Consider the following 24,731-nt stretch of genomic DNA (forward strand, 5'->3'; position numbering starts at 1 on the left):
CTTCTGCTTGTGGACCTAGCACAGTTTTATAAGAAGGTGCGTATGAGGTTTATTTGGATCTGTGACTTTACAGGCAAAAGATCTAGTCCCAGATACACCAAAAATCAGTGTATGCGCTTCGATGGTAGCACAAGTTAGGCCAGAAGGTAGTGCTGACCAGTCTCAAGGACTAAGGCAGAGAAACAGTGGTGATGATGTGAGGTGTGAACTCGAGGGCACCAACTACCAGGTCAGTGCACCCTTTGTGGACTACACAGAACCTGAGTGGGAAAGAACCTCTGCTTTCTGGAGGGCTTGATTTGCTGGTGTGATGGAAATTGAAACGTGATTAGGCTGAAATGTGCAGCTTTGTGTAAAATTTTGTCCTCTGCTGTTACCTCTGAAGCTAGAGTTTAGTAATTGTTCCATGTTTTTTGCTTGTACTGTGTCCATCAATTACTGTAGAAGCCAGGCTGGACATAGTCAAGCTATGGAACAGTGGAGAAGGTCAAAGGCTGTTGTGATAGGGGAGCCAGACTGCAAGTGCAAACAAAATCCACCCAGAACTTTTTGTTCCTAGCAAAGTGAAATAGGAAGATGTACTTGTTTTTTTCCCCTATTCCTCTTAATTCTGCAATTCACTAACCTTAAGTTTTTTTAAAATGGCACAAAGTTCTAGTAGTGCTACAGAGGGAAAGTTCATTAAAACTGTTTGGTACTGCTGACCAAACAATGGAGTAGATTGGTCAGTATTCATTAAAATAAGAGAAATAGTACATCCTAGGTTTGGTATGTTTTTGGATGAAAAATAATGCATTGTTACTAAAGGGTGTTGCAAATATGAAGTTTCTCAAAGAGTCTATGTAAAATCAACTCTCTCCTTATCCTTTTGCTGGTATATGCCCAAGTATATGGACTTGTAACATGTAAAAATAAAAAAAGGCAGGACCCAACAGCTGTGGGAATAACTAATGGAAACTGGATCCATGTTCCCACTGAAAGTAATAATGTTCCTGCTTACAGGAACTCTCCCCATGACTTGTTTCCCTAAGATCCCTGGAGAATAGTGGTGTGGGTGGAGTGCACAGGACATGAAGTAAAAATACTGTGTGATAAACCTGTCTAAAAAGGAATCTACTCTCCAAGGGAGACAATGGTTTTCATATAGCCGTGGGCTACTCATTAACTCGTGGTTCCTAAAACAAATATTATTCTATAGTGACAGCTAGCTACTAACATGAAACTGTTACTTTTTAATCTCTTTTTTTTTTTTTTTTTTTTTTTTTTGCCCCATTTTTTGGAGTCTAGTAGTAAAATGGCAATGTGAGTTTCACAGCAGGTGCTCAAACCTCCAAAGAAAGAATGAATTCTTAGGTATGCTCTTGTTACAAAATTAAACCCAGAAGACCTTCAGGTTAACTGGGTTTCAGTAAAAACTTTTTCTGCTTCATCATGTGGAAAAGCAACACCAATTTCAAAAATGAGGGGGAGAATAAGGCAAAAGTGGGTTTAAAAACAATTTACTTGCCAGCATACTTTGACAATAAAGAACAATTTTGTTGTATTGGATAACACTAGAAGGCTGGAATAATAATAAATAGGAAGAATTTTTGTATACAGCCTGTGGCTGAGCTGAGGATTTAAACTGTATGATTCACTAAGGTAAATAATACAGTTCTGTAAAGATTAACTACATTAGCAAAAGTACTAGCTAGGATAATGCATCAAAGCTGAGCAGTCAGTTGGGAAGAAATTTCTCCTGGGATATGGTTTTGGGCAATTAGCTGTGATTCCAGAGATCTATGGAGTCTTCTGAATTGTTATGGTGTTGGCTAGTATCAGAATGGAGTACTGGTCTTGGTAGGCTGTTGTGTTGCATTACGGTAGTTCTGAGATGCAGAGGTAGATATTCAGAACATATTTGCTTAACAGCACAGTAAAGCCTAATCTTTTGTTTGCAAATACCTCCCCTTTTTATGTACCGGAAGTTGAAATGCTCCACAAAAATCTGAGTGCTAGAGAGGGACAAGAATGTAACTCCCTTCTAAAATACTTCTTGTAACACTCATTTCCAGTATCTGTTTCTTCTTACAAAAGTACTAAATGTACTGGTGTTTGAGTTTGGAAAAAAACAGGTGTTTGAGTTTGGAAAACTTTAAGTAGTCATGGAATGTCTTTCCTTGTGATTTTTAAGTCATAGACTAGTTGTACCTTTTCACCTCCAAGATGTCTGACAGGAAGATTAAGAAATTGATAACTCTTTTTCATTGTTTTAAGTTAATACCTTTTTGACTATGGTCAAAATTTTCAGATTTGTTATTCATGAAGTCAGCTATCTGTTAGCATATTTCATTCTTGCATTTGTTTAGGGGCGCTCAATTATGGTATGGGGTTCTGAAGGATGATGTAAGTCACTCTTTTTCTGGTATTTGCTGTTCCCCATTGTTGAAATGTCACCTTTGGGACTGTGACTGTTATTTGACAAATGTTAATCTTTCTAGTAACTTCTAATGATCTTGATAATGCAATGATAATGAGAGAAGAAGATGGAAATGGCTATTGGGGGAGAAGATTTGAAGCTCTATGGACTTAGAGGTATTCCAGGATATTAATACTGAATCATGGTGGTGCTCTTGCTGTTATTTCTAGTTTTCTAGAGGCGAAAATATGCCACCTTTTCCCTTTCTTCCCCAGAAGGAGCTAAGAATTAAGGTAGAGTCTGTTTTAACATCATCAAGTATAGAATATAAATTAGGAAATGAGACCACTTGGTTGGTATTACTGTTGTATTACTGATCTCCTGTTGTTTCTCTAATCTGTACTTCCTTGTTTTTCTTATGATAGGTCTTTTCCAAAGACAAATATCTACTTGGGTTGGGGATGTGTTTTCAGAGAAGCCAGATGGTACACTGGCCTTGGTGGTGTTGAATCTGCAGTGCTTCCTGAACAGTTTAAATACTTGAAACTTGCTTATTCCTCTTGGTTATTCTGAGCTTAAGCTTTTGAAATTTATATAAACTTCTGTCACAATCTGAAGAATTGTTTTCAGTCTGGTAATTTTTAGTAATTAAAACAAAATAATGCAGTAAAATAGTTTAAGCAGAGTTTGCTGATTATAATCCTTCAGTAGGAGTTACTTTAGCATCTGGAAATTGGAAATTAAAAGATGATTGGTTGAAGGTGCTTTCCCTAAATGTAATTGCCATTTAAAATTATGTAAATGCCAAGTTGAAATTTCTTCAGAAAGAATGCTTAGGGTGAGGATCTGTGATAAAGAGAATAATGATTGGGGTTTTTTTGTTTCATTAGGTGAGTGCTTTCCCCGTTGATGGGGTTTTGTTGGTGTTGTGTGTGCACAAGAGAGATCTCAGTATGTGTTCGAAATACACTTTGTATTTCTCAGTTCTGTGATTATTCTCTGGCACTAGCTTAATAAGCCTAGCTTTATTTATGTAGTATAAATAGAGGAGAAAAATCTTGATCAGGAGACATAAATACTAAGTATGTGGAAGAAGAAGAAATGATTCTGCTGGGTACTGCAAGGAGTAATGTATAACCAAGCCAGTTCAAGCAGCTGATCAGTTGAATACTACCTGGGATTTGTTGGTATCATGCTGAGAATAAATCAGGTTTGTGTAGTGAATGGAAACGACCTTTTTATGTTCCTTGGAACTTTTTGCACTTTAGGCTTATGAAAACCTACTGCTCTTCCATGGCTTCCTTCTTTAGTAAGTTTAAAATCAAATTGTTACAGAAATACTGTGTACGGGTTAATTGTGCATGTAGATTTCTCAAGAATTTGCATTGGTAACTCGGTTCAAAAGATAACTAAAGTATGTATTGCAGTGTCCAACATTTGAGTCTTGTACCTCTGCACTTCCTGGTGAGATTCTGTTTTCTTCAAAATACAGTAGGACGTGACTCATTCAGGTATTACATTCTCCAGAATATCTTGGAGAAGATTAAGTCCTGTATCATCTAAAGGATGACTTTGTCCTATGCCAAGGGAGCGATGGAGGCTGTAGCAGCTCTTACGAGCCTTTATCATGAAAAGGTGTGCAGATAAGTGCTGTCTCTTTTGTCCTCTTTTCTCTAGAAGGTATAGCTTTTACCAAAACAAACCAGTGAAGAAGTTGCTGATTAATTCTTTGGATAATTGTGAAAGTAGTTCACATCTGAGAGTGGAAGGAAAACAAAAGAAAGTTAAACACGCAGTTCCTGCTTCCTCACGTGCACTGTGGCAACAACATTTGTAACCTCCCTGACAGCCTTCAGTATGTTCCACCTTGTCCAAAGAAGAGCTGTCTGGATTTTTAGCATGGCTGTGCCAAAGCATGAGGTTCCCTCTCTACGGGGGAGAACTATTGCATTCCATTGCTCTTTTCTCCTTCCAGTAAGTTTACTAAGGACAGCATTTCTCTTACTACACCTTGCAATAATAATAAACAGAGCTGACGTATGCACGAACTAGGAATGTTTCTGAAGACTGATTATCTTTTAAAAGCCCCCAGGTAATGATTACTGGTATTTTATGTTGATCCATGTTAGACTACAGTTGTGACTGTTCTCAGTGTTTTGGGTGCTGCTGTAAATAAATTTGTGTTCAAAAAATTTGAATGATTGTCAGTATGTCCCAGTAGCCTCTGCTTGCTTTGATTTTCACTTCTGTGCCTCTGAGGGAGATATTTTTACCCAGTATCTGACAAGTGAATACAAATTTCTTCCATATGTGTCATTGCCATAGTGGTTTTTTTGGTCATAGCTTGATATTATGAGAACAAAAGAAAGCTGGGGACCCTAGTGAGAATGTTAGAGAGGGATTAACAGAGCCTTGTAGCTATGGAGTTAAGCTGGGCTTCTGTTTTCACTGCCAGTGACATCTTGATTTATGCATACTGGGGATGTTTTTAAACACAGAAGCAATAGGAAATAAGACAGTTTGCTTCTAGCTTGTGCTTCCTGCAGGGCTTCTTGGCTTTGCCTTCCCGTTAGACAAGAGTATTCAGAGCATAATCTTGTTGTTCCATCCTCTTGTTGCCGTTTATTTGTTTGCTGGTTATGCAAAGCTTTCGGCTTGAATCTGTTCTCCCCTTGCCCAAATATTCCTTGAAGATGTAAGTTGGGAATGTGCATACAAAAAAAAAAAATCCCTTGTGCACATCCTGTTTTCCAATAGTGTTACTTCCTTCAGCGTGGTGCTCCTACTGAGAATACAACTCCACAGATATCTTGTGTGTCTGACCGAGGTGGTGACCGCTAAGGAGAGAAGTACCCAAAACGGTGTAAGAGATGAGCAAGACCATTTTAACGAATGGATGGACTTGTCATTTTTTGAGTAGCATTTTGTATACTACAGATATCTTAGTAGTCTAAGTTGTGGTGCAGGATTTGGGTTTTTGTTGTTGGGTTTTTGTTCGTTTTTCGCAGGGTTCACAGTAAGAAAAAGGTAGTCAGTCTGGTAGCAGTTTGAATATTCACGCTGTCATTGTGGAGCAGTGTACCCGCTGATGAACTCAAACAAACACTGAAAGCAGCAGTCTGGAAGAGGAAAATAAACTTCTCCGTTTACTTATTTCAAAGGTGCAGATTGCTGAGGTAAGCAAGCCTGCAAAGTTGAGATGGATTAGCCGTAAAGTAAGCCTTAACTACTGTGAAAACAAACCTTCTTCCATTGCCAAGCACTTCTGAGTGGCCTGTTGCTGGTCACTTGCTAAAAGGTGACATAATTTGCAATTCTAATAGTGTGACACCGTTTTCCTGCCGTGCTGAAATACTTCTCAGGATTTCAGCATTTATGAATGTATTTCTAGTGAGCCTAATTTTGCTTATGGGTTTAATCTAAAAGCAGAGTGATTGATGGAATTTTATTTTTATTACAAGAGCAGGAGCTTTTAGACTGTATCAAAGGAGTTTTACTAGAAAGTTGATGGATTTTAACCTCTAGGCCTGTCTCAGTGGTCTTTGGTATTAAATTGCTAATACAAGGTACTGATTAGGATCTTCCCATTCAATGAAATCGTATTGCTTCGTCTTTTGTAGGCTTCTGTGAAACAACCTCTTAAGCTAATGTAGTTACAGTGCTGATATAAAGTAAAGTATGCCTTCATCTTTGTAAAAAAGCATATGAGTGTAGAAGCTTCCCTGGTCCTTTAAGTGCTCTAAAACAATAAGACTAATTTTTGCTACAGAGATTTTAACCATAATGCTGTAGTATTGTTTTTATCAGTAAGTCCTTGCATGGTGTTTGTCACCCATTTCTAATACCGTACTTAGAATTTGTATTGTACCACACAGAAACCGTGTTATCTCTTGTCTTTTTGAGCTATGATAAAATATAGATGGTGTTTTTTTATTTTAGCAGTGTTTGAGGCTGAGCATAATGAAGTGGGAAATTTATAGTATGTAGGTTTCTAATTTTTTTTTCCCTATTAGAGTTCTCTTCCAATTCTCCTATTGTGAGAACATTTCGCATCATTATACAGAAGAAATGGTTCTAATGTTTGTTTTGTCGTACAACGAATCAATTTTGGTTTGGAAAGTTCTTCTCCCTAATTCCTATCTTTAAAGTCTTTGTTATGATTCTAATTAGTAGGTATTAGCATATGTATCAAAATGCAGAATATGCAAGTACTATTTGGAAAATTAAATGCTAGGTTTAGCTCATCATTCTGTATCACTGAAATTTATTTTGAACAAAACATTAGCACACTGAAGTATGAAAAGTATAAAATTATAGCATAAAATCAACATCAATAAAAATGTGTATTGTGTACATGGCTTTTCCCTCTCTTAGTATCCATGCAGCTGGGCAGAAAAAGAGCCATCTAACAAATGTGTTGCTGCTCTTCATGGCTGAGACTGGAGGAGGTACATGTGGAGTTCTCAATGTGGAGATGAAAATGTAGAAACATTAAATTGCTTTTAGAGTATTGAGAAGCAGGAAATGGGGTGGATCACTTGGAGGAGGAGGATAATTTTCCTCACCAGACAAAACAAGTATGTATTTGTTTTGCCACTCACAATAATGGGCCATCCAGCGTAAATGTTCGTACCACCACCATGCCTGTAATAGCCTCAGCCATGGGCTGGAAGAGCCTCAGCCCGGGAGCTCTGGCTGCACCAGAGTTGTGCCCAATCACTTCTACTGTGATCCTTCCTCTGTTTTTAAAATCTTCTCTTCTGGAAAAGGTGAGAAGAGAGGTGAAAAGTGCTGTAGAACTTCCTAATTTTTTCAGATTTGGCATAAATATCTCATTAGGTATCTTGTTCTGCTCACTACACATTACTTAATATTTTAATACAAATGCTTTACTTTCTCTCCAGAAGAGAGAAAGCAACTGGAACAACTGAAGCTGAAGCAACAGGTGAAGAGTATGTGAAGGCAACCTTGAAGATTTTCTGTGGAACTGAACTTTAAGTATAGTTTTTACAAGGTGGGGGAGCAGGTCTTTATAAAAAGCACCACAGTATCCTACAACAAAAATCTTGCTATTGTACAAAGACCGTGTAATTCATGCCATAGTTCCCTGAGCACTTTGGGACTGCTGAGAGAAGTGCCCTCCTCTCACTGCTGGAGCTGTTTATTCCTCTCTTTGCCTGCTCAAGTGCTTGAGTGCTTGGCAATTGGATCCTGCTAGTGATGCAGGTTAAAACGAATGGAAAGAAAACAACATTTTATTTCAGTTGGGATCAATTCCTGATGCAATTCACTGTACTGCTGCACAAGTACCTCTGCATGGGAGAGGCACAGAGGGAAGGTTGGGAGAGCAGGAGTGGTAGAGGGGGGAGTGTGATCAATTGTAATGGTGGTAGTGACAGTCTGCTAGCTTGATGTATTAGTGGAACTGTGACATTAGGTGCTATGGAAACCTGTTATGTGCTAGACAAGATGAAACCTTTTTTCTATAAAGCAGGCTGAAATAATCCATTTTCAGTTAAGTAATACGTCCTCTGAGAAATAATTGTTCCAATGTCTATGAAGTTGTTCTTCTCATTTGCTATAACTGTGGATCCAGAAATGTCACTGACAGAATATTCTTCTGTTTGGTGGAAGAAAAGTAACTTCAAATCTGGTATCGAAGTGTAATCAGTCAGGATGGCAAAGTTGGTGAGCAGAAGATTAGAGGGGCCAGGCAGCTACAGAAACAAGCTGCATTTCAGCTTGCTGGTTATGCTGTTTAATTGCTGCAGATTTCATGAGGGTTTGTGGTGATGGTTTGTACATACGTGTGTGATTTTTATGGGGTGGTGGGTAATGCTAATTTGGTTAATATGCTTCAACAGATGCTTTAGCACACTTTCCATAAATGTAGTTTTTAACTGAGACTTAGCCTTTCTAACTTGCTTATCATTGTTTAAACAATAGTTTGTACATCAGCTTATTTTCTGCTAAAATTAGACTGGCTCTCTTTTATACGCAAGTTGCTTTGCCACAGCAAAGTGAATGCAAATTTGAGTCATTCTGTATAATTTCTTTTGTGTTCTGTCACCCACTATGGTAATAGCCAGCAAAAACCTCAACTCCAAGTTATGCCTGTCTTTTGCTATTTTTTTTTTCTGCTGACATAACACTCGGTACTCAGGGATGCTGTGTATCCTGGGACAGAGATGGATTCCCTTTGTGGATAGTCACATGTGATCTTTTGGTGAAGGACTGACTCAGGTATAACACATTGCCCATTGCTGGGTGCAGCTGTTAGGTCTGAAATCCTGTTTATTGAATATGTGATTATAGAAGAATAACGATAAATGTCCTCCCTCCCTTAGTGCCACAGATGGCAAACTCGTGCTGGCCAGGGCACCAGAGGGAGGTTAGGAAGTTGGCTGTGCATCACATACTGTCTATAGCCACATGCTCAGCCAGATGTTTTGGTATGTAAAAATCTGGCGTGTAACTTACAAAAAAAATTGCACTTAATATGAAATGACATGAAGTTCTTGACTAAAATCAATTATAACAGAATGTTCTTAATTTGCTGTCTTTGAAAATTGTACTGTTTTGTGTGACTCACCGATGATGACTAATTGTGTTCACCCTGAATTTACCTAGCTGCTGTTCAGAGTACATTCCTTGTGACTCAGTTCATGCTTAAAATTTGATTTTGTGCATATTTTCCCAATAATATTTGTGCTTCCAGGATGCAAGGGGCAGTGTCTTAATACACTTGTTACAGGACCAAGCATGCTGTACTCAGGCATAGCTCTTTAGGGGTCTCCAGTGTATTGTGAAACGCAGCCATGTATGTTTATCAGGAGCAGCTGGGTTTGTTCTGTGGATGGATCCATTTGGGGGGAGGGGAGAGTGCTGGTGGCTTTTAGAGATTAGCTGGTGACAGTTTTGCTTGGGAAGTGTACCAAGTTTTAGCAGAGCTCCTGTAAGAGAGAGAGGAGCTGGAAAGGGACAGTGAAAAAACACAAGCTCTACTAATCTTTTTGTGTGAGAAGAAGCCTTCAGGATTTGGTTATCTGCATGTGGGTCTAACTGCAGCCTTGATTAGAGGAATGTGTAACGCTACTGAAATAAAGATCTGGCTGAGCTGGTACAGGCGACATTTGGGCACACAAGGCCTAGATGAGGCATCAGAGCAGCTGTGTCCTTGTGCAGGCGAGAGGGAGGCTGTCCGGTTTATTGGATCTTGTCAGATCATGGCAATGCACGCTTCGTAAATCCTTCGGGGTAGGGAGGGAGTGCTGAAGTAAGGATGGCTTATTTTAGGTAAACAGATTTAGACAGCAGTCCATTTTCGTGTTCTTTGCCCACTAAGAACTGTGGGAACATCTCACGAAAGGGGTAATGTTCAGTCTTTGAAATGCTCACGTCTGGTGTGTTTTGTGGGCAGGAGCTGCATGGCAGGTATAAGCTTGGCACAGGACCTGCAGCAGCTTGGTTAGTTTTGGTGCCTTTTGTTTAACTTCAGGAAGGGGTGGATGTGTGTTTGCTTTTAATGCTGTTCCTAGTCTCCTGCTTCTCTCATCCTTTTTCCTAAGTGGGTATCGATTAAGCGTTGACAGTAAGCATTTGCTGAACTTACTGCTTCCTTTTGTATTAAAGTGTAACTGTGAATTCTTTTCATAATGAAAGAACAATGGAAGACTTCTGGGTTTACTTCTTGGCTGCTGGAACTTCATGTATTTAGAGAAACAGAGGGGTTTTGTGGGATCTTCAGCACTCTTGTAGTATATAATAGTTATTGCTGTGCTCAGGTCTTCTACCTATTTTTAATATATGAAGCAAATACTTTGCTCTCCAGCTAAGCAGAAGGGACTTGTGAATAATGCCTTTCAAACAAGTACTGATTTTGTTTGATTATCTTTGTCTTGGAAGGGACAGCCTTGCTCCTGCATTGTCAGAGTGTAGTTCTGTACTGTCACTTGCTGTGCTTGGAGAACTTCTAGTTACTACACGGGAATGGATTCCTCTTTCTTGGAGAGGAAGGTCCCCTGTCTTTTGCAGCTTAGACCTGGCTGATACAGTGCTGACTGATCTGAGAATGGGAGAATGATACATTTTCGTACTGAATATTAGACATAAGAGGCAAGTTAGTAAATCAAATCTCTTTAAAGGCAAACATGTAACATTTGAATTGCAGAGTAGACATAAAACAACTGAGTTGTACATGAGAAAAAACTTGTTGTGTGCATATACTCTGTATGGCTGTGACAGTCAACTTGATGTCCAGAGCGATAAAATTGGAGGTCGTAATCTTGTCTTTTAAGCTTTTAAGTAGCACTTTTCACTCCCTCGGAGTAGAGTCATACAAAAAAAGCTGATTTAGGCTGTGGTGCCACTGAGAAAAACAATGATGTGATTTTCCTGAATCTGTTCTGCCAGTAGTGGAATATTGCTGCTTGATTAGTTTGTCATCTTTAGGAGACTCTGAGATGTTCCACCAACAATTTGTGTCTGTACTCAGTGAGCGGGGGACAAGAACTTTGTGGGATGAGGGAGAAAGTTAATGGGGGCCAAAAAGATACAGACATGCCTTTTCATGTTGATAATAACAAAGTGATTGTCATTTTGGAAAAAAGTAGTTATTATATCACCTATGGCTGAGTAATCCCGGATCTAAACATAAAACTTGGATGTTTTGGAAGTTGTTTGGAAGGGGGTTGTAGAAGACCAGTAAATGAAGAGGCTGATAGCACTTGCTTTCTTGTACTTGCTTTTAGTACTGTTTGTTAAATTTAATTTAACAAAAAACTTCACTGAAAAACTTGAAAGAAATATTTTGAATGAGTGATGTGTGCGGATTTGAGCACTTGGGAGAGATATGCTAAATCCAGCTCCCACCTGTTTCCTAAAATCAAGGCTTAAAAAGTTCTGTAGTTTAATTGTAAACTTTAAAGTTGTTTTTTTCCCCCTCCTCACTGTAGTGCTTTACTCAGTGTAATTGGGAACATTTTACAATAGTAATGAACTTGGCAAGAGAAGAGCCCTTTGCCTGCTGCCAGAGTAAAGCAAATAAACAAATAAGGAAAACAAAAGAAGATCCCTCCCTGTCCCCTTGGCGGGTTGCAGGAGCGGCTGGCACCGCTGGACATGCTGGCGGAAGGGTGGAATGTCCTGCCTTGCATTCCACGCAGATGGCCTGGACCCCAGCCACCCCAGCAGAGCAGAAAATACTGTGCTCTCAGCCATGCCACTTGTGATTTAATTGGAACTGAAGCGAACTTTAAAAAAGCAGTGCATCATAAATTAAAACTGGTTTTATGTACTTCCAAAAGTTACGCAATAGTTTTGCTAAGGAGAAGTTCAATTCTTCCATCAGGCAAACATTAGTGGGATCTTCATCTGAAGGATAATATCTTTTCTATTGAGGGTACCTTGCCACTCAGAAAAGCCCAGTATCCCATCTGAACAGAGCACAGGCATCACCTGAAGAGAGTAATTCTGTAGTCACCTCTTCTGATTCTCAGCAATATACTGGCTTTCTGCTTTCAGGGATGGTGACATAATGCTTCTGGTGTTGCAAATACCAGTGCTACTGCTCAGGAGCGTTCGGGACTGCTGGTTGTACTTCCAGAGTGGCTTTTATATATATATAGTTGTGATGGTTAATATTGACTCCTGATAAAGTTGAAGTGAATATGCCTTGTAGCACTCCTGCAGAAAATTGCACTTTCAAATTCTGAGCTAGGATCTGAGTATTTTGTGTGAAGACTGACTGCAGAAGAAAGGTGTTGGTTCTTGCAAGACCAGGCGCTCATCTGAGCTTGTCTTGCAGTTTGCTGTCTGTAGCACTGATTACAATAACAGCTTCTTAGATTAATCAAATTTGCAGGTAGCAGGAGAGAGGAATGGCGCTCTTTTCCTGTAGTACGTACTGTTTGGTTAGTCACAATTACGGAAAGCAAGCCCCTGTAACCTTAACTAAAGGATGCAGTAATGATGCTTTGTAGTTATTTATCGGGCAAAATCTGACGCTGTTAGGGAAGTAGAACACCCTGTCCTTAATTGAAGGATGTGATAATGATGCTTTGTAGCTTTTTAGTAGGCAAAATCTGTGATTAGTGTCACATGTTGTTTTCAAATCTGGAGAAGGAATAGCTAATGTTTGTGGGATGAAATAATTTTAGGAAAAACATGGAAAACTACTTCACCTAATCCTACAATGCAGTCTTTACACTGTGGAATGCAGGCTGGTAATTCAGTGTTTCCTGATGTTAATAAGAAATTGTTCCTCACAATTCCATCACAAGTGACGGAAGTATGAAAGCTGGAGTATGGCTTCCACCAAGTGTTTAATGACTGGGAGGACAGTGCTGTTTAAAAAACTAAGTCCAAGTAGTCCTTTTCCAGCAAAATATTTCAAGAATGCCATGCAAATCCATGCATTAGAATAACAAAGCGCAAACCAGATTGTCTCACCTGGTGCCAATGGCTGTTTAAGGCCAGTGCTATCTCAACAGCCATCCAAAGCTTTGTGAAGCAGGGAAGCACTCACCTCGCAGGGACCTGCTATCTGCATGATCCCGGTGCAGGAGTGCAGAGGGAAAGGTGAAACTCCAGTATTTGTGGCCTTGCAGGTTTGTGCTGTGGCCTGCTGTATGGATTCATGGGGATTGTGCAGCTGTGAAAGAACACAACTGCAAACGGGAGGTATTTCCTTGTGATGAGAACAGCCGGCAGCTGTTGGATGAGTGTCTTTTGTTGCCTTACCAGAGTTTGAGCCAAGTTTCAGTATCACAACATGGACTTTTTCAAAAACTTTGTATTGCACCAGAGCATTTTTCTGTGCAGGTGAGTGCATGGTAGTTACCTCTGCATTATTTTCACACTGAAAATGAAAAAGCTCCAAAATCACAGTACATTGTAAGATTTGGTGCGTTGCTTTTCCAATGTTTGTAGTTCAAACCTGCAGCTCTTAAATTCCTACCAATAATGTTTTTACAAACCATCACAAGACTGTTGGACAGTTTCTTCACTTCCCCATAAACATGGTTTAATGATGTAGGTTTCATGCTAATGTTGGCTATGGTTATGCTGGGCCTCCAATTTACTCTGAAATGTTTTCACCTGAGCTTAACACGGCTTTCAGATGCAAACAAGAGGACAAATTACTTGCAGTACCAGATAAGTGTGTACGTGGTTGTCTGAAAAACTATCTTTTGTTTTTTTCATCAGTGTATATTTAATGATGTCTGTTGATCTAAAATGTCCAAAGGCAATTACCAAAAGCAAATCAATGCTGGAGAATAATTCTGAGATAAATGTACTGCCTGGAGCTGCTTATTTAAATATTACCTTCTTGCTAACTAAAATTAGAGGGAAAGGATTACATTAGCCCGTTAAAAAGGACAACAGTCCCTGTTTTAACAAGGCATGTAGCTTTTTCCACTGCTCTCAGCATCCCTTGGCCTGCTTGGTCAAGCTCAAGAGAGAAATCTGAAAGTACACTATGTGTTGTGTTGAGAATTGCTGTTTCTTCATTAGCCAGTGTCCTTCAGCAGGGTTTATAATGGTGGTGCTGTGACTTTTGTTAACTAGTGAATTTTAGGTTCTATTCAGTTTAGAATTTCTTCTTGATGGTGAATCAGTTTATTTCATGCCCGAGTTGCTGCGAGGAACATCTGTGCACCTACTCCACCAAAGCTTTCCAAAGTCTGCATTTGGTTGTGATGAACACGTGCCATAGGCCTATCACAGAGACATGAATATGAAGAGTTATCTGGCTTTCCACCCTCTCTGAGTCCTCGGAGAACCATTTCTGGTGAGGATGATAAAACACCTCTAAACTTGCTCCTCACAATTAAGTCTCCTTACATTTCCAGAGGGGGCAAGGGAGAGAATTCTGCTGTGTTCATATTGTTATAAATATTTGCTAGGGGAATTTACTAAGAAATGCTTAGTAAACATGGTGAACATGGAATAAAATGCTTTTCTTAAAAGTGGAGCTGCTCTTGATGTAACTATCGGTATTTCAGTTTTTCTTGGTGTCTCTACAGAGAACTTGTTTAGGACTCCAACAGAGCTGGATTCTTATTTTGAATTTGGCCATTAGCATGCCAGGTGACTTCAGACATCTCTCCAGCTCCCTTTTGTCTTTCATTTCCCATTTCTAAAATGGTAACTTTCAGGCAAGTTATTGAGAACTGCTGATATTTTAAAGATTCACATATGGTAATATCCTTGAGATACTTAGTCTGCACCTTGTTAAGCTGTTGATAGGACTAAAGCACTGGTAAATATGATAAATATTGTGAGAGTCTAAGGGACAAATGATTTTTATTTTTGTTTCGCTCTTTCCTCAGGATGACTTTTTTATCCACACAGACTGTGGTACCAGAAAATGCAGCACACCTTGAATATTAGGGAATGGGTTGCCACCAGTAACTCCAGGTTGTGGTTGAATTTCAGTGTGTCTTCCTTCCCTAGTGTTAAGACGGGGGTACATAGGTTGCCGTTTGTTTTCCATTGGTCAGTATGGATATAGTTATCTCTGTGAGCTTTGCTCTCACTTGTTGATTTTGGAGAAACTTTGTGGGTGTTTGTAGGTTCTGCAGTGATTGCTAGCACAGCACCTCAGGGATGGATGATAACCTACATTTACTGCTGTGGCAGCACTGCTGTAGGCCTGAAGAAAGAGCAGGAGTCAGAAAAATAATTTAGTTTTCGGCTGCTAGAAAGAATCTTGCAAATCACATCGAAAACATGTTTAAAAAAATGGATATTCTGTGTACATTTCATATGCTTCAGTCTAACAGGGAAATTTTTGCTTGGGTAATAGCCTAATCTGCAGAAACAGTATTGTGCATAGTAGTGAAGAATTCAAGCACTCTTGATCCCAGCTAAATGGAAAAATTAACAGCAAACCAGTTGAAGAAACAAGCTTGAAAGTTCTGTACCATAGAGATATTTTTATGTGGGTTTCTGAAAAATCATACTCTGTAAATTGAATATTATCCCTGAAATAGTAAAAATATGACTACTTTTTTTTTTTTTTCCTAAGCCATACTGTCAGAAATGCGTACATTTTGACTGACAGGGTAATAAATAACTACTATGGCAGCCCATGAAATAAGTGGTAGTGAGTACGATGTTCTGAAACATAATGATTTCAATTCAGATTGGCTTGTTTATACATTTTAAAATGTAAGCAAGAGTTGGCAATAGAGCTACTGTTGTATTTTGTTTTTAAGTTATCTGTGAAACCCTACCAGGAATTTAAGATACATCTGGAATTACTATAAGCTGAATGAGCTCTGGCAGCATTTACAGCTGAGAGCTCTAAACAGTGTTTTGAGTACTTTACATTTTAGGGTAGATAGATCTCCTCCTTGCACCACACTTTCAAGAAAGCCTCTGAAAAAGACAGCGATGCAGCAGGTTTGTCAGAGAGGCATGCTTTACCATCCTGGATGGGTTTATTTTGCCTAGAATATCCAGGCCTGAGTCAGAGGGAAGGAAATGTGACACTCTTGGGTCCTGTGGCTTCAGCTTAGATTTCCATCTACATTGTTGCTCGGGCTTTGAGTTTCTTATTGTTGCTTTACTGTGGTAACATGATAACTAGGAACACATTTTTCACTAATAATTTTTCCGCAGAGGTCTGGGACATGCTTGTCTGAGAAGAGGGATATAACAGCAAACCTCATATTTAAAACTAGTTTGTCACTTGTGTTTAGTCATCACCAGAAAGCACAGTGCACTGAATTTTATTAAAAAACCCTTCCAATTTCACTTATCGGCTTTTAAATCAGTAATGCATTTGCCTGTTAGGTAATGCATGTTTTAAATGTATTATTCATGACTGAGCGTTTTCAAGGGTGATTTCCCTCTGCTGTGGACTACTGCATCTTCACAAACAGTTTTTGCAGTCCCTGAGAAGGTAATCATTTGAAAGATTCCATTATCTAAAGAAGTGATTTCCAACTGAGGGCTTTCTTTAAGAGGAAGGCCACCACTAATAATTAAGGATCTGAAATACACATTCATCTCTTCCTGAGCAATAGATGAATTGCCCTTCAGTTTTTTTAATTTAAAGCCATGTTTCTACTGTTAAGTAAGAATGCCGCCTGATATACGAGGTGTTTCTCATTAGCCTGTGAGATTTCTGTGAGAGAACCAAGACCTTTATGAAGGGGAAACTCTGCCCTTGCTGCTGCCCTGGGTTTAAGCTGCTGCCCTAAACTGACAGCTATGCAGAACTGTGTGGCTTCTTAAGCTTAGCAAGTTATGAATGGTATTCCTCATAATGACCTTGGGAGGTGAATATTGTGTGTCCCAGGCACACATAGGGATGGAGGGTGTTGTGCTTTGGGTCTCTTAGTAACACATTTCCAGAGGAACATTGTGCAGCCTCAAGCAAATCAAGAAGATACATGTTCACACGGAGGATGCTGCTGCTTCTGTTGCAAGTGTAATTCTGGAAGTGTAATGATAATGAGAGGAAGTGGAGGACTTCCTGCATTAGTTTTTGTGGCTGTGTGAAGGGGCTGTCTGTGTTGCAGCTGTGTTGCACAACTGATAAAAGTTATGTTAGGCTGGGCTAAGTCTCTTGAGATGTGAACTAATACACCACCTCTTTGTGCTGCATGCAGCATGGTTAAATTCTTATTAACCTGGAAGTCAGAACAGCAATAATAATCACTGAGTGTGCTATTAGTCTGTGTATTTTACTTCGTCAGTTGCTTTCCCATGAAATGTGTTGGTGCTAGAGTATGTCCTTAAAATACAATTCACCCCTTTGGGAAAAATTTCCACAGTAAACTAATTATTTAGCATGTAAGTAAAGGGTCTGCATAAGCTGGGAGAAAGAAAAGGATAATTGAAGCTGGGAGAAAGAAAAGGGGACCTTTAATATAGTGGTGATATCCCTCTTAGAGGTCTCTAGGCAAGAAAGGGAGAAATGCTAAATGGGAAATTATTAATTTTATTTGGAGAAAGCTCAGGATATATGTAATGTGCTAGAGGGAAGACAGCTTCTTAAAATCCGTTCTGAAACATCCAAACTACTTTTACCTAATTTCTAGATTTGACTCCTGCACTATGGCTTTATAAAGCCAATTGATGAAATGTTGCTGAATATATTTTTACTGTCCTTTTGGTGGTGACTATTAAAATGTTAATCATGCTTATCTGTTCAATATTTTGTTTTGTAGTATTTTTACAGTGGCTTTAGTGAGTGTTTTTCCTATTTATTCAATGTACAGTGTTAGTTTCTTTTTCAACTTGTAAGTTTGCTTGTATCATTTCTTTTTTTAAGGTCTGGGACCTTGATGAACTTTACTTTAGGGCTGAAGGGTGAGGCCAGTATGTGAGACATTTATTTAAGGTGCAAGGAGAAGTGAAGACTATTTCTCTTCTGCCTTTGTTGGGATGTGGTTTCGTACCCTCTACATAGCAGAAGTGCTTTGGAAAGTGCAGGTTTTGGAAGGTGCTTTTTTCATGTCTCTGGATGAAAAGTATTACTGTGCTGGTCAGTGAGAGAGCTTGTCAGAAAGAGTAGCACATTCCAGATTTGATTAGCTCAACCCTGATGGCTGCCCCTGTTTTTTGAGGTTGTTTTTGAATGGTCATAATGACTGCTCAAGTTAAATAACTTACAGAATCAAATACACTGTAGTCATGGGAGGTGGAGGGGACCATAGGTGAAAATAGCTTGTTGCATCTGGATATTTTTTATCAGAGAAAGGAATACTTCGTGAAAATCAACTTGATTTTCCTGTCATTGTGCTTGACTGCAGGTGTGTATATCCTGTATTAAACCAGGCAAACTAGAAAAGTCCTGTTTCCCAGCAACCCAAAGGGTGTGTGTTTGCCTTAGATAACTGCAGTATATTTAAAATCACATATTTGAAGATGACTGAGGAGTCCTCTACTTTCAATGCAGAATAAGATGGATTAGGTCATTTCTGTTAAGGATATAATGCTGACATTGCCAGTTAGCTAGACACAAAAGATTTTATGATGAGATACTGATCTTGTGGTGTAAGTTACTGTAGAAAAAACAGAACTCTGTAAAGCAGAGACTGAAGACAAGGGTGGCAGTCACACTATAAAATCTGGTCCATTATGTAACATTAGGATGAAAAGCAGCAGAGAGAAGCTCAATTTCCAGAGTCCAGCTGCTTCCCTACTTGCAATGCTGTAGATAAGGCAGGAAATAATTAATACAAATGTATATTCAGAAGAACACTTACATTTTCCAAGTGCATAAAAAGGCTGATATTAAGTTTTTCGTATCATTGCAGGCCACATATGTTTACCTTTTTGTGTGTGTGTTGACGTCTTTCTCAACAGTTTTACCCAGAGAACCAAAACATGGATTTCCTGTTCTTTAAGCGGAAGCTGAGTATGCGGTCAGTTCTTCTTCAGCTGCCTTCAGTTATTTTACCTATGTAGATGTGAAAGCACAAGCCATGGACTAGCCTGCCTGTTCAACAGCAGGTGCTATAAATCTCCTCTAGCACTGGGCAAGGACAACATTCCAGAGTATGTCAGTCTTCTCATGCTTCATAAAAAAGATCTCAAAGGTCAGATAGAGGGAGCATGCTAATTAAGGAGAAAAATGTTTTCTTTCTGTACATTCATAGATCAATAAGTTCAGAAATATTTTCCATTACTTTTATTATAATTTCTATGTATTGCATGGATATTAGTTTCCAATGAAATGAGTATTTTGTCCAGATCCCTTTATTTAGAAAGTTTGCTCTGAGTGGTCATTTTAAATTGTAGTGGTCAAGTTTTGTCACAGTATTACCAGCAAGGTTTGGGTTTTTCAGCTGCTTAACTTCCTTTGTTGGAATTTCCTCCTTTATTGTAGTTAAGAGCTGTGGATACCATAAACATAACTGCACTTTGCATGAAATCTCAGGCAAGGAGTATCAGTCAGGATGGCGGCAACAGAATTGTTTGATGTCTTTGGTTATTAAATACGTGAAAAAAATTCAACACGTAGAAGGAGTTGTCAATGATGCTCATGTAATCTGTCACTGCAGTCTGTGCTTCTAACTTCCCTTTTAAATGTGTGGAAGAGGCCTACATGGATTAAAGGTCATGGTATGTGTATTGCTGTCAGAGTGCATTATAGTGGCAAATTGATGCATTTTGTTCCATGCCCTCAGTCTCCATGGGTTGTAATTTCTGTGAAAGGTGGAGATGAATAAACTTGTCTCATTTTATTATTGTAAGATGAAACAGGCATGAATTTCTCGTGGTTCTGAGCTTTCTGCCCAGTTCTTGTACTCTGCCTGGAACACTCTTCCTGTAATCACACCTTTTGCATGTAGCTCTCAATATAGCTGGGCAGCCTGAGTCCAGCCTTATATTCATTAAGTTTTGCTGTTTTAACTAGTAATGATGGGGAGGGTGTGTTTCCATGGGCAGACAGGTCTATCCTGTGGTTTTTTGAAGGGATCTTTGGAATTTAATGAATTTTTATTCTATAGGCTGATAAATCTAATTGAAGTTGTGGATTTTAAAAAAAAGTTAGTTCCTGCAGGCCCTTTGATGCTGTGGATGCTCTTATGCTTGCAGACTAAGTGGTTTAGCAGGCACAGTAACTCCCCACCAAAGAAACTGAACGTATGGCAGCGGAGTAAGAGTGAATAATGCATGGTGAGGCTGCCAAGCAGGAAGATAGAGTGCTGTAGTGATGAAGCATGTGGCAGCACTTGGGGCTTTCCAAGAGATAATCTAGCTGTAATGCTTTTGATTTCTAGGGAAGAAATTGCTAGAAACACGATACAGTTCTATCTCAACAAGACTGACTTGGACTAGGCTAGATGTGTTGTTGCTTCTGTTGTTACAGGAACAATTTGGTTGCATCTCTTTTTAAAGGTGTATATATCACCTTTCCTCAAAAAAACCAAACCTATGACCAGTTTACAAAAGGTGCTGCTTTTCTCAGCTTCACTGTGTTCCTTCACTCATCTGGTAATGAGGTTACATAAGTTAAAGTGGATCTGATTCCTCTTGAATGCAGTGATTAGTGCTTCAAGTGAACTAATCCAAACCACTGCATCCATTACGTGCACACAACCGTAGCTGAAGCAAGGTAGGGGGCAAAAGGAGATTACTGGGTAAAAAATGATAGTTCAACATGAGTTTCCTTTTTGATAGGCTCATATGGGGGTCAGAGTGAGAAGAGTGGCTTTGAAACTTTGATGTATCTATCAAGTGTAATTTTTAGCTCTAATTTCATGAAGAGTAATAGTCAAAGCTAGATTTAAACGAGGGGCTTTCACACGTCAGTGATGTCAGGTACTTTTTCTGTGGAATGCCATTTTTTTAAAGTCTTCATCATTGTTAATACACAAATGGTGGTTTGGCCTCCCATCTGTACATAGTGTTTTTATTATCAGTGATTTTGGTCCTGTTTTGTGAACTATAAAAATTTAAATACCCTTCTGCATTTTGGAAGATAGACTGTATAAGTGAGGATTTTTTTTTTTCTTAAATAAAGATTCAGTCGTTTCATCGAAAAGACTACAGTGTGCAAAGGTGAAGTACATTGTTTCAGGTTGTGTGCTGGGGTATATTTAATCTCTTCTGGTGTGTTTAAAATCTATTAATAAACTTAATGGTTTTTTCTGCTGTATTCGGGCTCTTTTTTGGTAACAGTTGTCAACATTGAAAATTGTAAGGACTTCATGGAGGTTGCAAAGATTTTTGTTATGGTAAAAGCCTGGGATTTTTTTGGGGGGGTTGGGGGTTTTTTTAAGTAAAGGGTGCAACCAGGATATTAACTGAACAACCAAGGATGCCCTCCACAGAAGGAAGCCCTGTGTGAAGTGAAGGGTCATTCAGAGTTGGAGCTCGTTTAGCTTAGAGAACAGGAAGAATAAAACACTGTGATTTAAAACAAGCACCTCTTTTAACATACAGATTCAAAGGGTACCGCGCAGCAACAGGTCAGACGCTCTTCTTCTTGGCTGCTGAGTAATCACTCGTCATTTTTTTTCCGATGTGATCATTGCTGAGAAGTGAAACCGAGCCCGGCCTGTGGATTGCGGTGAGTGCCAGGACGGTCCCCGCCTTTCCGGCGCTGGGGACCAGCGGGCAGCGGGCTCCCTCTGCAGCTCCGGGAGGAGCTCCGTGCTCTCTGCGGAGCTTCAGGGATGCACTTCCCTCTCTTCTGAGTGGCACGTTTAAATCTTCTCTGTGTTCAGGGACCCTGCATTCAGGCAGCTCACATTCGTGTCCAGTGTTCCGAGCAAAGGTATTGTTCAGCCAAGTGTTATTTGGTTGCTAAAAGCACTGCACTTTCAGATTTGGTACAGTATTTCAGTCCTTAAGGTATGCAGACTTTCAGATTGTTCTGAACGTCTAAATCTCAAAGTGGAGCAACTGATGGACAATAGAAACATTGCAAAGTTTGTATCAGAGAAAGTAATGTGATTACTGTTAGTAGTTAGTTACTAATTATGGTAATTTTGCAAATTCCAAGTGTTGAATGGATATGGATGTATGTTCTTTAAGTATCTTGGGTTTAGTACACAAAAGAACATCTTGTGTTACTATTCTATGATTGCTGTACTGCGGATGACAAAGGAAAAATTTAAGTTTTTATGGGGCTATTTTTGAATGCCTTACTTTCTTTAATGTTTTTACCTGTTTGCTCTTACATTGCTAAAAACATGAGCTGTGTCTGCAGTGCTTTAGTTCAGCAGCTCTTTGATTTCTGGAGTCTGCGTGTGCTGGCATGGTACTACAGTATGTAAACTTAGAAACCTCTTGGACATCTTTGTAGCCCTCCTGGGGAAGAAGCAGCAGTTAAAAAGCCCTACGATAAAACAGAACCCTCGATATTGTAAAGGCTTGCAGGAAGAAGGAAAAACAAGGTACATTATTATGATGCAGAAAAACAGACTAGGAGTTGCTACCGTTTGCCTGTGCAGGCTCTTTCAGCAGAGGGCAGTACTGGCTAGGCTGGCCTTAATGTCCCGCAGCTGCACAATCACAAACAGCAGGATGTGGATGTGCCAAGCTGGTCTCAGTACAAGCTTTCAGCTGAGTGTGTTTGTAATAGGTGTCTGGAGGGGGACTGTGAATAGATTTTGGAACCCTTGTGTAAAATTACAGTCAATCCAGTATTGCAAGATGAAGTTCTGTTAGTCACTTATCCATGCCTACTGGCAGGGTTGCTGTATTCTTTGGTTACCAGCCCCTTGTCCAGGTGAATCTGTCTGAGATTCCCTGTTTTCCTGATTACAAAGAGAGTAAGTCCAGTGCATGGGAACCAGCAAACAAGGTGAAAGCAAGATGTGTTCTGGACTGCTGCTGGTGCTGTCAGTTGGTTCAAAGCAGGATGGTTATTGCATTGCCACAAAATATAACCAGCTTTTCACAGAATGACAGAATCATTCAGGTTAGAAAAGAGTCCAGGATCACTGAGTCCAGCCTTAGACCAAACACCCCCATGCCAACTAAACCACAGCACTGAGTGCCGTGCCCAGTCATGAACAGCTTTAGGGACAGTGATTCCACCACTTTCCTGGGCAGCCCATTCCAATGTTTAACCACCCTTTCAGTGAAGAATTTCATCCTGATGTGCAACTTGAAGCTCTCCTGGCACAGCTTGAGGCTATTTCCACTTGTCCTATCACTTGTTTCCTGGGAAAAGAGACCAACCCTCTGCTGGCTATACCCTCCTTTCAGGTCATTGTAGAGAGCTATAAGGTCACCCCCGAGCCTCCCTTTCTCCAGGCTAAACCACCCCAGCTCCCTCAGCTGCTCCTTAGAAGACTTGTGCTCCAGAACCTTCCCCAGATCTGTTGCCTTCTCTGGACATGCTCCAGCACTTCAATGTCTTTCTTGCAGTGAGGGGCCCAGAACTGGACACAAGACTCAAGGTACAGCCATTTATTTTCATTTTATTGGTAGTCCCCCACTGCTTGTTTTTCTGCTGGTGTAGAATCCATTTAAGAGGTTATCTTACTGTGTGATTGATGAAAAAGTATCAATGTCAAACACGTCATTAATTGTAAGCTTGATTTGAAGTCCTTTTTCCCCTGGAGCCTACTGGAATATTCTAGGCATCTTCCACAAGGTGGAGCTTTAAGGCTCTGTGGCTGGGAATTTTTCCCTCTTGACTAATAAGCAGAAAGATGAATAGAGTTCATGAAATCTTATAAAACAGGTATAAACCGACTGTTTCAACACTTCAAGAAAGAGAGTAAGTTTTAGAAAAAAGCACAGACTCAACAGATATTTTGGACTGTAATATGTCTGAGTCACTGGAATTAATGTTGTGAAAGAGAAAAGGAAGGATTGGAAAAAATAGTTCTCATTACTTATTTATTATTTTGGTATTACTGTTTGTTTGCTTCCAAACTGACTTGAAAGGCAGGCAGAACTAGATAGAGAAAAGCATTATCAAAATAGTTGCTAACTCTTCATTTGTCAGGAGGAGGGGTTTTTTTTTGTTTTGAACAGTCCTACCCTGAAATAAGAGGAGGAAACTCTAGATAACAGCTATTCTGATAGATTAAGAAAAGGCAGAAAGCCTATTTCTTTTGTGCAGCTGTCTTTTCAAGAGTGAGCTATGTATGCCTGTTCTCTAGAAGAGCACCTTTTTCTGTTTTTCACTCTGCCTCCCAGAAGTTTCATCTTGCTGAATTCTGGAAAAATGCTACTGGTATTTCAGGCTGTGTTTCAGTAATCCATTATCTTGGGCTTCCCATGTTTCTTTGAGTATCTGAACTGTGTTTTACTCTATTGCCATCTTGTCGGAAATCCCCTGCTGTTGATTTTGTTGGAATGGAATTCATCATCTGCTCGCTGCGCTGCTGCTGGTAAGGCCATTTTATACATTAACTAGCACAGACGTGTGTGGACATGAGCTGGTACTGTGCATACAGAAGCTGGGAAGGAGTTTAGCTGAAGAAGGGGAAGGAGGACTAGGTGAAGGAATAGCAGCAGGGAGAGAGAAAACCAAAATCCTGAGTGTCTTTCCTGTCCAGCTTTTCTACCTCAAGTTAGCCTTTTCTGATGATAACAAATGTTAGTAATCTATTTTTGCCACGTCTCTTTGCATGAAACAAAACCTGAGGATAGGAGAAGTTTACTGAACACTCATTACAAGTGCTGTTTCCATCTTTCTTCAGTAAACTCCTATGTTGCCCTCAATGTGTTTAGACCAAGAGACTATTAGTACCCTGCAGAGTCTGTTTTGTCACTCTGTGCTTGACTTGAGTTGCAGCTGAAGTTGTGAAACATTTTTTCAATTTAAATCATGTTGTTTCTTTCATGCTTTGCAGGTGGTGTATGCACAAGATGAGAAATTGGCTATGATTTTTAAATCTGTGTT

The 24,731-nt window shown here is 39.6% G+C and overlaps 1 protein-coding gene across 2 annotated transcripts in view; it reads left to right on the forward strand.

Moving 5' to 3' along the window:
- Positions 1–24,731, forward strand: part of MOB2 (MOB kinase activator 2) — a 110,620-nt gene that overhangs the window by 11,096 nt on the left and 74,793 nt on the right. Inside the window, exon 1 of one of the 2 annotated variants that reach the window (XM_042038391.1) lies at positions 24,167–24,216. The exons of the other annotated variant lie outside the window; for it this stretch is intronic. Within the exon in view, the coding sequence (XP_041894325.1) occupies positions 24,182–24,216 (35 nt within the window). The 5' untranslated portion in view covers positions 24,167–24,181. Of the gene's footprint in view, positions 1–24,166; positions 24,217–24,731 lie in introns of those variants that run through there. 2 annotated transcript variants of the gene reach the window in all.

Source organism: Corvus kubaryi, unplaced genomic scaffold (assembly GCF_017639235.1).
Source record: "Corvus kubaryi isolate FWS band 111438036 unplaced genomic scaffold, C.kubaryi_AGA036_p1.0 37392, whole genome shotgun sequence".
In the NCBI taxonomy this organism is placed as follows: Eukaryota; Metazoa; Chordata; class Aves; order Passeriformes; family Corvidae; genus Corvus; species Corvus kubaryi.